We start from the raw sequence: 16834 nt of genomic DNA, 5'->3' as shown, positions 1-16834 counted from the left end.
GTCTAATTGCATGCAGAGAGTGAATGTATGCTTTTCTTTGCTGTCACATCTCACCACTACTGCACTATGTATATCTATATATATAAAACTGTAGTTGTGTGAGTGTCTGTCCCCTTCGATTTAGATTCCTAACTACTCCCACATTTTGCGGTGCAGTTTAACCAAATTCGGGTAGCTTATAGTTGTGATTCATATCGAGCCCGTCTGAGTATTAGCGCGTGTCTACGATGAGTCTACGATTTTAAAAATAATTTAACATCATTTTTTATTCCATTTTTAATGCATAATTTTTCGATGTGTCGATGGCGGCGGAGTTGGCGTCCACGCTCACACCTGCACCTGTGGGGAAGGGAGTGCAAGGAAATCAACGTCGTAATGCGTTGTCAAGGAGACCAGCGTTCTTTTAGAACAACGACTTCATGGCTTGAAGACACCAAAACAGAAATGGCTAAGAAAGCGTCTACATGAGTCTACGATTTTAAAAAAAAATTTACCATCGTTTTTTTTCCATTTTTAATGCATTTTTTCGCTATTATATAAGGGAAGTAACTCTCTAAAAATGTCTACGATGAGTCAACGATTTTTCAAAAAATTTACCATCATATTTTTTCCATTTTTAATGCATTTTTTGCTATTTTTTGGCTATAACTCTCTAAAAATGCTTATATAGTTATTTCCCTTACAAACCCGAGCAACGCCGGGCGATACTGCTAGTATATATATATATATAGTGTATGTATGTGTGTGTGTGTATGTATATGTATATATGCATGTATGTATGTATATGTATGACTCTCTGTTTTAAAAGTTTTGTGAATGCTTATCAGTTTGGGTGTATGAGGTGGGTGGGCTACTTATTGATTTTTACCTGATAAGATCCTATCCTGTCAACATTATCATATTCCAGTTAAATGATTTTATTGGAACTATTTACCTTGCCTGTTGCTTTTACTTTTTTTTTTAAATAGCTTAGAGCATTATTTCCCAACCTATTTTTCCCCAGGCTCCACTATAACTTTGCAAAAAATAAATGCCCACTGGTGGTTGGAAAAAAAAACTTTATTTTTAATATTTCACCACAATTATTTAATACAAAAGAATCTACTAGTATATCTTTTATTAAGTACTGAGTACAAAAAAAGTACATTATTGACTAAGAAAAAAATAAAATGGTGAATCACTTTAATGAGAATCTTGTGCCTGACAACTACAGCACCACACCCACCACACTTTTCCTAGGTCCCACATTGGAAATCACTGCCTTAGAGGGAAACTCTCCCGAGAGAATGTTTAAGAATCTGGGTGAAAATTCTTTTTAATTTGACTATATATTGTGAGACTATTTGTATTTTGTATGCAGAATGCTCCTCAAACTGAATTTATCTCAACCATATCCATTGATCATAGAGCTAAGGAAAAATAGAGGAAATGTATGGTGCTGAGTATGGATATCAATAATATGTTGAAGGAAAATACCTCAGAGGAGCATGTGGAATATTAAATGCAAATGCTGTTGGATCTTACATATATAATGAAACTAGTTACAAAAGCTTTGATGAATTTAATCCAACCTATTAGTTGACTAGATGCATGAGATTTCTACAAATGTTAGGCCTCACTATCAATGAATATGTAATGAATCGCTTCCGAGATTCTAAGCCAAGATTTGAAACCTAGTCTAGAGTTTTCTTCCTGTTTCTTTCATATTGTTTTCAGCCTCTGCACTTACAAAATTTATGAAAGTCAACAGTCACATTTAGTAAAGTTTTCTTGTTTAACTTAACATTCTTTGGTTAAATAGGGTTCAGGCAGATAAGAGACAGAAAATCCTTTTTCTAACCTCACCTAATTTAGTTTTAAAAAATATAAATACAGAACCCAAAATTGGTTTTAGCTCTTCTTCTCTTGGCTGACCATTAAAGAGCGTCCCTGTTTCTTCCTTTACTTATGTGCTGTCAAAGAGGGAGCATTTAACTTTCACCCTCTCTACCAGTCAACACAGGTAAACTCTCTTATATTTTCTCTCCTTTTCCATCAATCTTCAAGTAGTCAACAAAAGATGAATTTGACTACCTAAAGATTAGAAAGCTGAACAGCAATTTATCCTTTTATAACAGCATCTCGAAGAAGTTGTATCTTATATTGTAACAATGAAAATAAAGGGCCGTTTCAAATAATAATATTTTCTCATTTATTTGCAGTATATAATTCATTACAAATATTTGTCCTAACAAGCACATGTCCTCGACATGGTAATGTCTGCACCACAAAGATTAGCCATTCTCTTCAGAAAACAAGGAAATATTTAGCCCCTGACATCTAATCTTATATACTGCCTTATTGAAATTAATTATATTTTTAATCTCATAGTGTTTTTAAACCAATAAAAGTACAGTTTGAGTTGCAGTTCCACTAAAGCCAACTTTAATTGTTAACATTTAACAAAAGTTGATAAATCACAGGGTAAATACTCATCAGTTACCGTCATCTCACACCTAAAGATCAATAAATACATGTTAGTAACATATTAAGATCTACTCAACCTGTCCTACAAAAATTAAATTTCGTTCATTTGTTTTGCAGATCTTCTGAGGCCAGTAAGATTAATGTTATTAACATTGATCTTGAACCTATGCATGCTGATTGAAAGCTACAAGCAAAGATGTTCAAAGAGGGGTTCCAGAATGGTGAGGTTCTGGGAAGAAGGATGGACACATGAGTTAGTGTGGAGCCCAAAACGAGGGGAACAATATAGGAGAACAAATGGAATGACATGTGTGTCAGGAGTTCTTGAGTGGAGGAAGCATGAGGCCAGACAGAACTAAGGTGCAGCAGCCCCTGTAATAATGGTAGAAATAGTGAAGAGTTGAAGCAAGATGTCTGTAAAGCAGAGATTAGAGTGTGTTGCTTAAAAGCTTCCTGTCAATCAGTCAAGTAAAATTTCTTTGGATGCAGTTTAGGATGTGTGTATGTGTACCTACAGTTTCATCCTAGATGTGGGAATAGGACTCCATTGTTGATATTAACTAAGATATATAGAAAGTAGGCTCTGAAGAGAAAGGCAATCTTCACCATATTAAGAATGTTTGTTTACCAGAAAAGATCTTCAGGGATAGCAAAGCCTATTATTTCTGACATTCTTGAAGATTCTAGTAGTGTGTTGTTCATGTTTTGTGATTTAAGGTGCAAGAATCTTTCCTTGGTGTGTGCACTGATTAAATCTGTCTGATGATGGAGGAGACAAAAATGATATAAATCTAGAGGTGGATGGTTTCAAGGTCTTTGTTCATGGAATCAGTGCAGATTTAATATAAGGTTGTAGCGAGGCACAAAGAAGCCAGCACCATTTTGAAACAGCAAGATCTTGCCTGGAATCATTGCCATATGTGACACAAAAACAAGATCTCACCTGCAACTGTTATTTAAGGAAAAGACAACAACATTTTCCCTTTCATTCTTCTCACGCTGACACTGAGAAGACACTTTGAAGCCAGGAGCTCACAATGAACTTTTGTCTCCAGGAGTTATTGAACCTCACATGTATGGGAGAGAAGGCTAACTATGCACTGCTGTGAAGATGATTACTAAAAGCAAACCCCTTGTACGAAGTACCTGTGAATAAACGGTTATTGAATTTACTCTGCTTCATTCTTTGTATCTCCAGCTCCTTGAATCAACAGAATAATTATAATGGAAAAAGAAGATACCCAAAAAGTATCATAAAAACCTTCCTTCCATTATAAAATAGTGACTCTGTCTAAAAGGATTTTCAGCAACCGGAATCTTCTATTGTTGTTAAAATGGCTCACCTGTTTCTAAATGCAGCAATGAGAGGACATACTTCAAGCAAGCCAGCCATCAACTTCACAGCCCAAGTTTGAATATGAAAGTTTTACCATAGTTACAATTCCTAAAAGAATGAGATTCACACGTGGACGACTTTGCACCTTATCTTCCAGTTGTTGAATGTTGTAGATATTCCCACTTGCTAGTTGCTTCTCAGTGCTGCACCTTGTGTCTTTCTATGTTCATGTGTTTGCTCCACCTCAAAACAGAAAAGCAGTACAAACTTATATACACGAATTAACAGAAGAGAAGAATCACAAATTCATCTCCTACTCGTTTCCCCTGAGGTACCACGCTCCATAGACAAAGTAAACAAACGATGCCATGTTGAGAAATGATGAAAACTGCTAGGAATGAGCCGGTAGACTTGCAATGATGAGATTGTTTCCCGCCATTTCATTTTAGCCATTTTACCTGTTGAAGCCTATAGCCATCATTCCTGTCTACTGCCATGTTCCAATGCCTTATATGTTGTCAGAAACAGAAAACATATCAATTCGCCTGACAATTTCTGACATCATCTTGAAAAAAGAAAAGAATGGATCAAATATTTTTTTCAGCGGACTGTAACACAGGTTTGGCAACTAAAACAAAAAAGAAAATATTTTTTTCCTTTCTGCACATAGTACAAAAAAAATTTTTTATTTTGTTAAGAAAATTTTTTACTGCACACACATTTATTATTCCAACAACATTTTTGTCGGTTCTTTGGTCCTTTTCTCTGTGAGAGTTTTGTACATTCCCATGCTTTTTTCCTTTTCCCTTTCTTTCCTCTGTAAAAGATGAGTCTTCCCAACTTGCCTCCATACTCTGGTGATGTCACACTTTGGTTTGCTCAATTGGATGCATATTTTTCCGCCCATGCTGTACCTCACCAACAGCAACTGAACCTTTTGTACTGTGGAATGCCTTCACCTCTCGCACGCTCAGTGAAAGATCTCATCACTGACCCACATCCAGATGCAACTTACGTGTCCATGAAATCTGAGGTTCTCCGTTGGAACACACAATCCGCAGAGAGTAAATTCCAGACACTGATGCAAGATGAACATCTGAGAGATAGGACACCATCTGAGTTTCTTCATTGGTTGCGAGAACTCAGCAATATTCCACTTGAGGACAATCTTCTGCTAAGGAAATTGTTTTCCTCTTGTCTACCGCTGAATGTCCAATCAATACTGGCCACAACAGTCGACTCCAATTTGCTCAATCAGATAGCCACCATGGTGGACAAGATCATAGAGCTTACTGTACAGCCTGCACTTCACCATACCTGTTCAGACCCTTTAGTAGCTTCACCTACTACTACAAAGTCTCCTGCCTCATCATATGACAACATTTTGGAGAGAGTCGATGCATTAACATGTTGCATGGACACACTGTGGCAAGAACACACCAGCTCTTAGTCACAGTCATCTAGTTCTGTTTCAATGGTTTCCAATCTCTGCTGGTACCATGCTAGATTTAAGGACAAAGCCCATTGATGCATCCAACCCTGTTCATTCAAGCTGTCGGAAAACTAGTTGCAGAAGATTTGGGCATGTCAGTTTCTTCCCGCCATTTTTTCATCTCATCATGCATTCTTTGTTAAGGATCATGAGTCTAACGAATCATTCATGGTTGACACTGGATCCAGCTGTTAGAGTTGGCCTTTGCATGTTACTTCAGACAAGCAAAGCAATCTGTCATTAACCTGCATACGGTGAATCTATCCCCAATAAAAACTTACAGTCAGGTCTCATTAAACCTAGATCTCAACCTTTGAAGGGATTTTAGGTGGGTTTCATTATAGCAGATCTACCACACTCTATTCTGGGTGCAGACTTCTAAAGCCACTTTCACTTATTAGTAAGATGTCAGGCGACAGACTCATGGACGATTCTACATCTTTGCTTACCCCTGCTCGGGTTACTACTAATGCTGTTTTCAGCCAGTCATTTTTTGTCGCCACTGCTGGAGATCAATTCCACTCTCTTTTGGCTTCTTTCCCAGAGCTGGTAGATCCGACTTTCAAATCAGACAAAATTACGCACTCGATTCACCATTATATCACTACTTCTGGACCACCCGTTTTTTCATGTCCACAGTGACTCGCCCCTGATTGGCTCAAAAAGGCTTGATCTGAGTTTGAGTATATGCTTCAACTCAGCCTTATTCGCCCCTCCACCAGCTCTTGAGCATCTCCTCTTCATTTGGCTTGGAAAGGGGATTCAGATTTTCATCCAGTGAGTGATTATACATGTTTAAATGCGGTCACTGTTCCAGATCACTATCCATTAAGGAATCTCCAGGATTTTGCTTCACACTTGCATGGTTGTACTGTTTTTTCCAAGGTTGACCTCATCTGGGCTTATCATCCAATTCCGATGAACCCTGACAATATACACAAAAACTGCCATTACCACTCCTTTTGGAAGTTTTGAGTTCCTGTTTATGAGCTTCAGTTTGCAGAATGCAATGAGTACATTCCAGAGGTTTATTGATGAAGTTGTCTGTGGACTTGACTGTGCGCTTGCTTACATGGATGATTTGCTCATAGCTAGTGACTCACATGAAAATCACCTCCATCACTAATCTCAACTTTTCCAGCATCTTTGCCCCGACAATGTGCGAATCAACCCTGCTAAATGTGTTTTCGGATAAACCTCTCTGAAATTCCTAGGTCATTATATCGACTCTAATGGTATCTGACCTCTCTCCTCCAAAGTCGATACAAATCAATGCATCTCACTTTCCACTTCTTTATGCCATCTGTGTCATTTCTTGGGAAACGTCAACTTCTACAGGGGATTCATACCTAAATGTGCAAACATGTTACATCCTTTGATTCAACTATTGAAAGCAAATAAAACAAAAAAATTCTCCTATCACTTTATCTGCTGAGGCACTATCTTCTTTTGTGTAAATCAAGAAGGAAATAGCTTCTTTTCCTTTGCTTGCACATCCAGTTCCTGATGCTTGTCTCTCTTTAACAGTTGATGCATTGGATTCTGCGGTCGGGGCCGTTTTACAACATACCATCGATAATCAAACTTGACCTTTGGCATTTTTTTCTCGTCAATTAAAGCCAGCTGAACATCATTACAGTATATTTGATTGTGAACTCTTAGCGATCTACCTGTCGGTTCGTCATTCTCAATATCAACTTGATGGCCGAGATTTTGTGATTTATACTGATCGCAAACCGCTTACATTTGCTCTGTCATCTAAATTGGACAGACACCCACCTCGTGCTTTTTGTCACCTGGACTACATTTCCCAGTTCATGAGTGACATTCGGCATATACCTGAAACAGAGAACGTACCTGCTGACGCACTCTCTCGTTGCCGTATGTTCTCTTTCATCTCCTGCTGCAATCGATTTAACTGCCATTGTGCAGGATCATTTTAAAAGTTTAATTTCCCCCCACCCCACCCAAGAATTGGAGGGGGAATTAAAATTTTAAAACGCAGCTTTTTTTTTTTTTGCAGTAACAGTACCTCCGTACTCGAAAATGGCGTATTCTGTAAAAAAAAAAAAATGAAAGAGGGTGCGGTCCACATTCTTTACGTCCGCCACCACTTGTCTATTAAGCCAGTGCACGAGATTTCCACCCTCCTCAATATCCCTAGGTCCACTGTTTCCGATGTAAGAACGAAGTGGAAACGTGAAGAGTCGTGTACAACCCAAAAGCGTTCAGGCTGACCATGTTAACCCCCAAAGACCGTCGGATGTTGAAGAGGGTCCTACGGCATAATGGTCTATCACCCCTCATCACCATCACACAGGATCTACTCTAAGCACGATGATTGTTCGGCGCGAGGTCCGGAAACTTTGTTTCCATGGAAGAGCAGCTGCCCATAAGTATATGAGCATATTTTGTCAACAAACTTAGGATGCATCGAATAGGTTGGTATTTTACAGTAAATAAATTAAATTTCGAACGCTGGGTAGCTATGAAGACAACCAAGAAAATTGGGTCAATTCCCCTAGAAAACAGAAAAAAAGTTGCTAGCAGACGGTATCTGAGAGGTACAGGGTTCGATTCTCTCTAGCCGCCTGTTTGTAACTTTTTTTCCCCGTCTTCTAGAAGTATTTACCCAACCTTTTAGGCTGTTTGTACAGCTATCCCTCGTTCGAAATTTACTTAATTTTCTGTAGTATATATATATATATATATATGTGTGTGTGTGTGGTGTGTGTGTGTGTGTGTGTGTGTGTGTGTGTGTGTGTGTGTGTGTGTGTGTGTGTGTATGTGTGTGTGTGTGTGTGAATGTATACATACATATATAACGATACTAAAAACCAGATCCACTCTTTATATTTATTTTCCCCAAAATTTGCTTGCTTGATTTTATTTTAAAAAGTTTTAGAAAGGTCTTGTCTATTAATTGCATGACTAATCTCAGCTAATCGAAGTTTCTCAACCCCAACTTATATTACATATATAAGACCTTATGCGTATTTAATCAGTATGTTTCCTTAATATATTTTCTCCTCAATGGCATGGTTGGTTGCGCGCGTGCGCACATACACACATACAGTTTCTGACATGCTATGCCTCTTATTTCGAAATAGCAACAGAAGTGAAATCTTGTGAACGAATATTTTTGTGAGCATTTTTGTTATATCATTCAGGATCAATAAATATTTGAAGATGGTTTTTGCCCTCGAAATTTCCCCCTTATCTATCAAAGATAGATCTTAATCTTAAGCGGCCTTATATATATCCGGGCAATTTCTCTGCGCAGTCGCACTTGAAGTCTTTCTTTCTGCTACAACCTCGTGGACGTATAGGATGGTACGTTCTTCTCCTTCTTATTTTTTCGCAATTCATTTTATTAGTGTTGCTTAAATTCTTACCAACGCTCAATATAACACAATTTAATCGATTACATTACTTCTGATAGTAATTTCTTTAGTGTTTAGAGTAAGTTAATGTCTTTTAATTATACGTTATAATTTCTTCTACCTCCTCAATGCATTTCTCAACATGGCAGCTTATTTAACACAATTGTTAAAGTAAAGTTTCATTTAATTTATCCGGAAGTAGGATCTTTAGGAATTGATATGTATATGGTGTATGAAGGTACAAAATAGCCCTGAAATCGGTTTGTGAATGTCACAAAATAATTCATAAATGTGGTCTGTCTACCATCAAAGTACACGTGGTATTTTTAGGGATACACGCATTTCTTTTCATCTGGGCAATTGAAAGAATGCGATTTTAGCGAAAATTAACCATAAATATCACATTCCTCTCATTTTGTTGCAAATACAATCAGCTCAAACAGTTATAGCTTGTTCTAATTTGCTTTCTACTACATATTCAATTCGCTTAAAATTTGCTTTTTCCGTTACGATGTACTGTTTGATTTTGTTCTTTTTTCGGATACTCTTCAAGACGGCAAGCTGGCAGAATTGACACGCCGGGCAAAATACTTATCGGCATTTGTTCCGTTCGGCTTTAAAATTCTACCTAGCTCGATAAAATTAGTACCAGTCGAATATTGGCGTCGATGTAATCGACATACCTCTCTTCTGAAGTTGCTGGCCTTGTACCAAAATTCGAAACCAATATTTCTGTAATAACATCAACAGTAATGTACAAAAATAGATGGCTAATCGACGTGATGGAATTAAAAAGACTGCCAGGAAATTAAGCTGTTAAATGTAAACAGTATTCTGAAGTAATTTATCAGTCACATATTTTGAAAATTTTAGCCATTCGTTTCATTTTGAGTTATTTTGGGTTTTTATTCATTCTATTATAGCCGACTCCGCTTTAGTTAAGATTGACATGTCCTCTCGACGCTTGCTAACCTAAGTATATTGTTTGATCGGAGTCTTGGATATAACGAGGAATATATTTACAATTAAGCCATTTGTCGAAATGACTAATTTTCTCGTCCTACATGTTTCTAATGGCTTTGTCTTAGTCTCTTTCGCTCTCATTGCTTCAAAAGTTCCCGCAAGCCCATATGTAAAAAAAAAAAAAAAAATTTTTTTACGGAAATCGACGGAAAGGTCTACTAGAGACGAAAGATTGCCAATTTTCGATATAAATAAGAGCGCATATAATCTTAACGCGGTACTATTTAAGAAGAGTGGTCCTATTAACGCCTTGTTAATAACCAAATTAAAATAGATTTTCATTAAAAAAAATATATATTTTTCATCTTCACCGTCAAATATTTTCTTGTAGCCGCCCAAAAAGACAGATAGCAAGGGAGGAAAAGGAGGAAAACAGCCGGAAAAGAAAAAGAAGGAAGGAGGATCCGGTGGTAAAGCCAAAAAGAAGGTAAATATCGATTCTAAATGCTGTCTATATGTTTCAAATTGTGGAAATTTTTATATAACCTGATTTAAAATTTTTTCGTTAATAGTATGTTACTCTCGATTGTTGATTACCTGTAGGAATGGGGATGCATCAGGGTCAATATAAAGACCTTCACTCGGGAACAAAACAAAAAATTAGCCAACCTGGGGTTAACAAGTGTGTGGAAAACGAAAATGGAGAAAAAAATGCACGCTGATGACCCTGGCGGGTTGGGGGAAGGGACTTTCGGAAAATCCACATCCGATTTTCCCGTTATAACTTTTGGGAAAATGGATATGTATATATATTGATTTCTTTTTTTACGGAATCCCACGTTTTTGGCTATGGAGGATCCGATTCTGAAAAAAAAAAAAATTTCAAAAATCGCATTATCAATATAATATATTCAACCCTTCTACCCCCCCCCCCAAATACGTAGAAAAATGCGAAGATTACGATTCTGAAAAATATTTCTAAGATCCTCACGCGTTAACGTAAACAAAAGAACAGCCTGCTGAGTGTTAATTGTAAAAAACGAATATGGGTGGGAGGAGGGGACTTCCGGAAAATTCAAAAGATCCGATTTTTCCCTCATATTATTCAGGAAAATGGATATATATTGGAAAAAACCCCCAACAACCTCCTCTCCCAATTCTACGGCTTTTTGCCTTCAAGCAGGTTATCCACATGCTAGAAATAGCAGCCAAATCTCAAATGGGCAAGACCAATTTCTGTTTCGCAAATGTCTTGTGCTGGTCAAATGATTCTCTTTAAGTTCACTTTGTCACAGTATTTCTTTGCTATAACTTTCAAAGCAAAAGAATGAACACTTTAATTTCACTTGAGATGAGTAGATTGATTGCATATTTCTAGCATGTGGATAGCCAGCTTGAAGGCCAAGGCCGTAGAATTGGGCGTGGGGGGGGGGTTGCATGCAATTTAAAAAATTTCTTTTGACAGATTGAAATTTTACAATTTTTTTTTCAGAATCGGATTCTCCATAGCTGAAAACGTGGGAATCCATAAAAAAAAAATCCAATATATATCCATTTCCTGAAAGTTATGAGGGAAAAGCTCCAAAATTTTTTTTTTTAATATTATAAAAGCATTGATGTGTTTTTAAGATAAACTTGATGACCAAGACTGGAACACTGAGTCCAGGAACAATCTTGCATTTATATAATGGAACATAATAAATTTATGGATCATTTAATGTAACTGTTGAGTAACTCAAAATACCATACATATTGTGTATAAATAACACTGAAGGCTATGGATTTTGTTTTTATTAGCAAATCAATTCCAGTCTGATATTGAAGTGTTAAATGAAATTATCATGAATTGGCTGGCTACCAATTTTTGCATTAAAGCAGTGACAGTCATAAAACAGTTCAAATTACATTCTTTGTGATTAATGTAATCCTTTTAATTTTGGTTTTTAAAAAGTGAAGTATAATGGGGAGATGAAAAATATTAAAACATGGAGTCCGATGGGAATTGACTTTGATCTCAAGAAGTATGGTAACTCCTAGATATGTTCTGGTCTTATTAGACCTCATCAGAAAAGAATAGCTTAATGATGACTGATGTGAAATATAACACATTTTGTGAATGAATACAGTAGTGTTAGAAAAATATATTAATTACTTGGGAAAATATTTAAAACTTAAGTTCAGTACTACATAAACTATTCATAAGCTCCCACAAGTAAGAAAGTTTATTAATGATGAGCAAGCAAAATTTCCCTGCCAAATACTTCATACTTGTTGGTCAAAAGCACTTCTGATTAGAAAAGAAACAAATACAATTAAGTCCGTCAAGACAGGTGCACTATGTGTATGTTCTGAACTTTATCACTCATTTTATACATATCTCATGAAAAACTTTTACTTAACTGATCAAAGTATTTTACTAACTGCTGTTTTTTTTTTTCCATTGCAGAAGTGGTCAAAAGGAAAAGTCAGGGACAAGTTAAATAATTTAGTATTTTTTGACAATGCTACTTATGATAAGTTGTTAAAAGAAGTCCCAAGCTATAAACTGGTCACACCTTCAGTGGTTAGTGAAAGATTGAAGATTCGTGGTTCTCTGGCAAAACTTGCCCTCCGTGAATTGGAAAGACTAGGTAGGAATTTTTTTTGTTTTGTAGCAATTCATTAAATTTTTTTTTTATTTTAGAGTTGAGTTTATATGGTATCTAGAAAATATTTTCTTTATAACTGTCAATATTAAAATGAGAATTTAACAGGTTTGTAATTTAAAAATTATATTTGTATACTGAATAGGTTACATTAAATAGCTAGCTGTGTGTATTGAATAAACACTATAACAAACATTGGACTTCCGGATTGGAATGATCAGAGTTTTCAAATTTAGCAATTGTATAAATGAAAGAAATGATTTTGTTTGAAATTTCAACTTGGTACAAGGCTACTGTCAAGTAATCCTCTTTGTGAGAGACCAGAGAGCAATGTGCTATTTCACTTCTGAAAGAACTTTGTTGAATGCATGAAGGCAAGTTAAGCTCAATTGCTGGTGGTTGGAGTTTGAAAAGCACTACTAATATAGATTGGAGGGATCGATCAATTGAATGATTTTTGCTCATGTTTGGGCGAGAACTGACGTGCAGTAGATTCGACGTAAGCATAAAATATCAGATTGAGACTGAAATATATAGTTAATGCTTACAATATTGCCTGGAAATGAAATAAAAAGAAATAGTGCAGTATGAAAACAAAAATGCACATAAAGCAGTGGAGTGGGTGGGGTGAGGACTTTGGAAAATTCACAAGATCCAAGTTTTTTTCTTTCAATCTGCATAGATTACAATTGCAACGAAATTTGTGGGGAGAGAACTGACATTTATATTAATACCTTTCAAACTGCATGTGGCTTGTAGCTGAGTCTTATGCTTGTGTAACTTTTTCTGGTACTAAAGAAGAGTGGTCCCGGTGCGGGTATCCGTGACTAGTCGATCCTACAACAACTACCTAGCAAAATAAATAAAACACAACATAATTTTTTAAAAACAGTAAATAAAGCACAAAAACACAAAGGATCGACTAGCTAGCGCGGATGTGCGAGTACACACACCCGGACCACTCTTCTTAAGTAGTACCCTTTTTCTATGGTTTGGAGGAGGGGGGTGTATATGAGGTGGGATTTTGCAACCAGTTGCTATTCTTGTTACCAAGGAAGGAAGTTATATTCTTAGCTCTCAGAGGCTCAAAGCAACGGTCAACATATATAAACATTCAGTTAAATTTGCATGCATATAATATATGTATGTATATAGCATGTCATTAAGCATAAAAGGTGATCTTTCAGTATCTGGTAATTAAAGAAGAAAATAAAAATTAAAGAGGAAATAACTAGGTGAGGCACCAAGTTTTGTCTTGACAATTCTTTGTTTTACAACATTGAAAAGTTACATCACTTTTTGAAATACAATTCATGATGTCTAATTAAATTGTGAGTTTTTGTAAACTGATTTTTGATAGATCAAAAGTTCATGGTTATGAATATCAGTTCTGTTGTGGAACCAAGCATCCCTGATGGCTGTCGGTCTCTACTCGTAAAATATCTTGCACTAACATGTGAAAATGAAGTGGTGTTTTAAGTTCAACATGAAGTATCTAAAATCAAACTAATTTTAAAAAAAGATAAGGTCAAGACAATATTGGTTTGCTAGTAAATGTTACTAAACCAGCTTAGCTCTTTTAATGAATAGCAATTCTTTATTTTTTATCTGGAAAGTAAAACATTCCTTTTGATACTAAACTGTCCATTTTCAATTAAAACTTTTCTATTATTTTACATAATAGCTTTTTATTTTAAACATCTGAGTAATAATGAAATGGTTATTTTTACAAAATTTCTTCGGACATGGACACTGTTTCCTCTAAATCCTATATTTTATGAAATTTCATTTGCAAGTTTTTTTTATGGCATGGATTACTTAATTCAGAAGCGCCAGTGTTAAGTGACTGCATTACTCAATAGCCTGTATCTCAGTCTATATTTGCTCTACATAGACATATATGTCTTTGGAATCAGGATGATCCTGAGATAGAAAATTTGCCCTTCATTTGGTTCTTGAACATCTAGCATTGTGATCAGGTCTAGATGAGAATTTATATGCTAACAGTTGAATTTTAAAAGAACTCCCAAAATTTTTGAACTTACAAGTTTTTCATTTTTTCTGAATTTAAAGTAATACCATTTTGATAGGGTACCAATAAATGCTTTATTATTATTGCTCTCTTTAGTTTGGGGCCACAGGCTTTTAAGCTAGTCTAATATGAGTGGTATCTGTTGGTCTGGGTCTGGGTGTAAAATATTAGCTTCTTTTTTGGCATAGTATTAATGTTTTAGTTGAAGTTTATAAGTAATTGAAAATGTATAGGTTGTTTTAATATGAGCCTGATCTGGTGTACTTTTTTATTTTAGCTGCATGTATGTTGGTGGGTGATCGTTAGGAAAATTAGCTACATTTATTTCACTAGTCTCAATGTGTGCAAAAGGCCACAGGTACCTTTCTCCAAACCAAACAAATTAAAATATATTCTACAAAATACTTTCTAGCATTTATTTTAACAATATTTTTATATTCTGCATCTTGTTATTCTTCAGTTTGCATGTTTTGTTCAATAGTTGATTTGGGTTCTCTGTAGAGATGATAAAGTTCTGACTCCTGAAGTTAATTATGATGTTCTTATCCTCTAAGAAGTTCTGAACAGATAACCAGGCTTATTATTTTTGGTCCATAAGCCTTGTTCTTTATTTTTTTTCTAGACAGTTATATTTTGTTTTGCTTGAAAATACATTTGAAAATTCTAATAACTTTTATTTTTTTTCATATAAAATTACTTTGTGTGTTAATCCAAGTGAGCAATATCTTATTTTTGCAGAACTTCCTAAACTGGTGAGTTTAAAGTTGAAGTTCATGTTAAGTAAGCATTTATTAGTCAATGTCATAAAGAGTTAGTGTTTTGTGAAGGGTAGGGATGGTGAAGATAGTTAAGAGAAATAGCCTGTATCTTAGCTAGATATTTATTGTATGGTAGTATGTGTGCAAATTCTTGTTTCTCAAAAGTGTTTTAGTTTATATAATTATAAGAAGATAATGCTCATATAAAGAATGACTAATTAATGCTGTTCTGGAGTATCAAATTCTGTTCAGTTCAAAATTTGTCGCTTTTAAATCATGAAATGTGTACAGGTGGTTTGATAGTTGGTTAACTTGGTTTAAGATCTTTTCTTTTATATTCAGCTAGGTGAGTGATACAGGTCACACTCTCAAGTTTTGTGTTGAGTAATTTTCATGCATTGGTTGCATAGAAAAGGGTTGTGATTTGAGAGATTTTGTATTTTTAATGCCACTCTATATGGTGTAGTTGTACATATATTCCTTTTCATCTGCTTTCTACTCTAGCATGGATTGGACAGATAGTCTGTATTTAAAGCATCCTGTTTTCACCTAGAAGAGGATCTCATCTTGTTTGGTTTCTACAACTGGATGCCCTTCCTAATAGCAATGGCTTTCCAGTGTACTGGGGATTTTGATCATGCCAGCATTAGAGCTTTAGCATCCTCAGTTAGGCTTTACAATCTTCACGTTTTTTTAAAGTGTAGAGTGTGTGGTTTTTTGGTGGGGGAGGGGACACTAGTGCTAGAGAAATAACTGTTTTCAATATGACTAGGGGGTTCTCAGAGCCCTGTCTCTGCTTGATTGCTTGCTCGCTAGTCTCTTTGAATGAGGCATAAATAAGAGCGATGTGTGATTGGGATGCTGGTATGAACATTCAATACTCTATGATAGGTATGTATATTCAAGGCAACATAAGATGGTCTGGAAATGACGGAGACTAGGATGTGGGAGAGAAGAAATGTTTAATTGGTAACGGTCAAAGATTTTTATGGAGGATGTGTGCATTTATTTGGTGTATTTTATACAGCAATTATAACTTGTTTCCATATATACTAGAGAAGTCTGTGCATTTTATACACGAGATACTTTTCTGATATTTTGTTGCTCACACGTGGGTCTGCATATTATATACACAAGTAAATATAGTATGCTTGAACATGCTGCCTGTAAATATATAAATTTGTTTTCTATTATTTTGCATCTTCATAATTTTATCTTTTGTTGTAGATATCTTTACTGTTATTTTTTTAAAAAATTTTAGGTGACATCAAGCTGGTATCCAAACACCATTCACAGATCATCTACACCAGAGCCACTAAGGAAGATGTAGCATAACCTTAGAATGAAGTTCAATAAATGGCATTAATATAAATTTGTTGTTTTCTAATTATTGGCTTTAACCTGTTCCCACTCTCCTTGTAACTGACGTGGAATCCACAATAGTGACTGTAACTAGATTGCTTTGTAAAATTAAGTCTTCAGTGTGTTAGAATAAGATGAATGTTAAACTTGCTCTTTTATCATTACATAGGGTTTGCTCTTATTAAAATTAATCATTGAAAGATTTCTGTTACCTAGGGGACTAAATTAGTAATGAGGGAAGGTGCATGGAGAGTGTGATTACTAGAATAAGAATAGGATGCAAGAAATTCACAGAGCTGCCACTTGTTTTAGAGAGGAATGAGGCTGGTATGCTCTGCTGGATGTGTAATGTAAGTGAACATGTTTGACAGTGCTAGTGTTCTGAGAGAGAAGTAAG

General features: G+C 35.6%; 2 protein-coding genes across 2 annotated transcripts; both read left to right on the top strand.

Annotated features, from left to right (window-relative positions):
• Positions 1-4547: 4547 nt before the first annotated feature.
• LOC115212127 lies at positions 4548-5352 on the top strand. Its single transcript, XM_036503121.1, has 2 exons — positions 4548-5037; positions 5068-5352. The coding sequence occupies exons 1-2, from the start codon at positions 4629-4631 to the stop codon at positions 5250-5252; spliced, it is 594 nt and encodes a 197-aa protein (XP_036359014.1). The 5' UTR covers positions 4548-4628; the 3' UTR covers positions 5253-5352.
• Positions 5353-8513: 3161 nt separating this feature from the next.
• Positions 8514-16447, top strand: LOC115211824 (40S ribosomal protein S25). The gene is made up of 4 exons (XM_029780533.2): positions 8514-8627; positions 10032-10127; positions 12087-12270; positions 16337-16447. The coding sequence occupies exons 1-4, from the start codon at positions 8625-8627 to the stop codon at positions 16408-16410; spliced, it is 357 nt and encodes a 118-aa protein (XP_029636393.1). The 5' UTR covers positions 8514-8624; the 3' UTR covers positions 16411-16447.
• Positions 16448-16834: the final 387 nt, after the last annotated feature.

This window comes from Octopus sinensis, linkage group LG5 (assembly GCF_006345805.1).
Source record: "Octopus sinensis linkage group LG5, ASM634580v1, whole genome shotgun sequence".
NCBI classification, from domain to species: Eukaryota; Metazoa; Mollusca; class Cephalopoda; order Octopoda; family Octopodidae; genus Octopus; species Octopus sinensis.
Note: the sequence above shows the minus strand (reverse complement) of the source record. Positions and strands in the feature narration are given on the sequence as shown.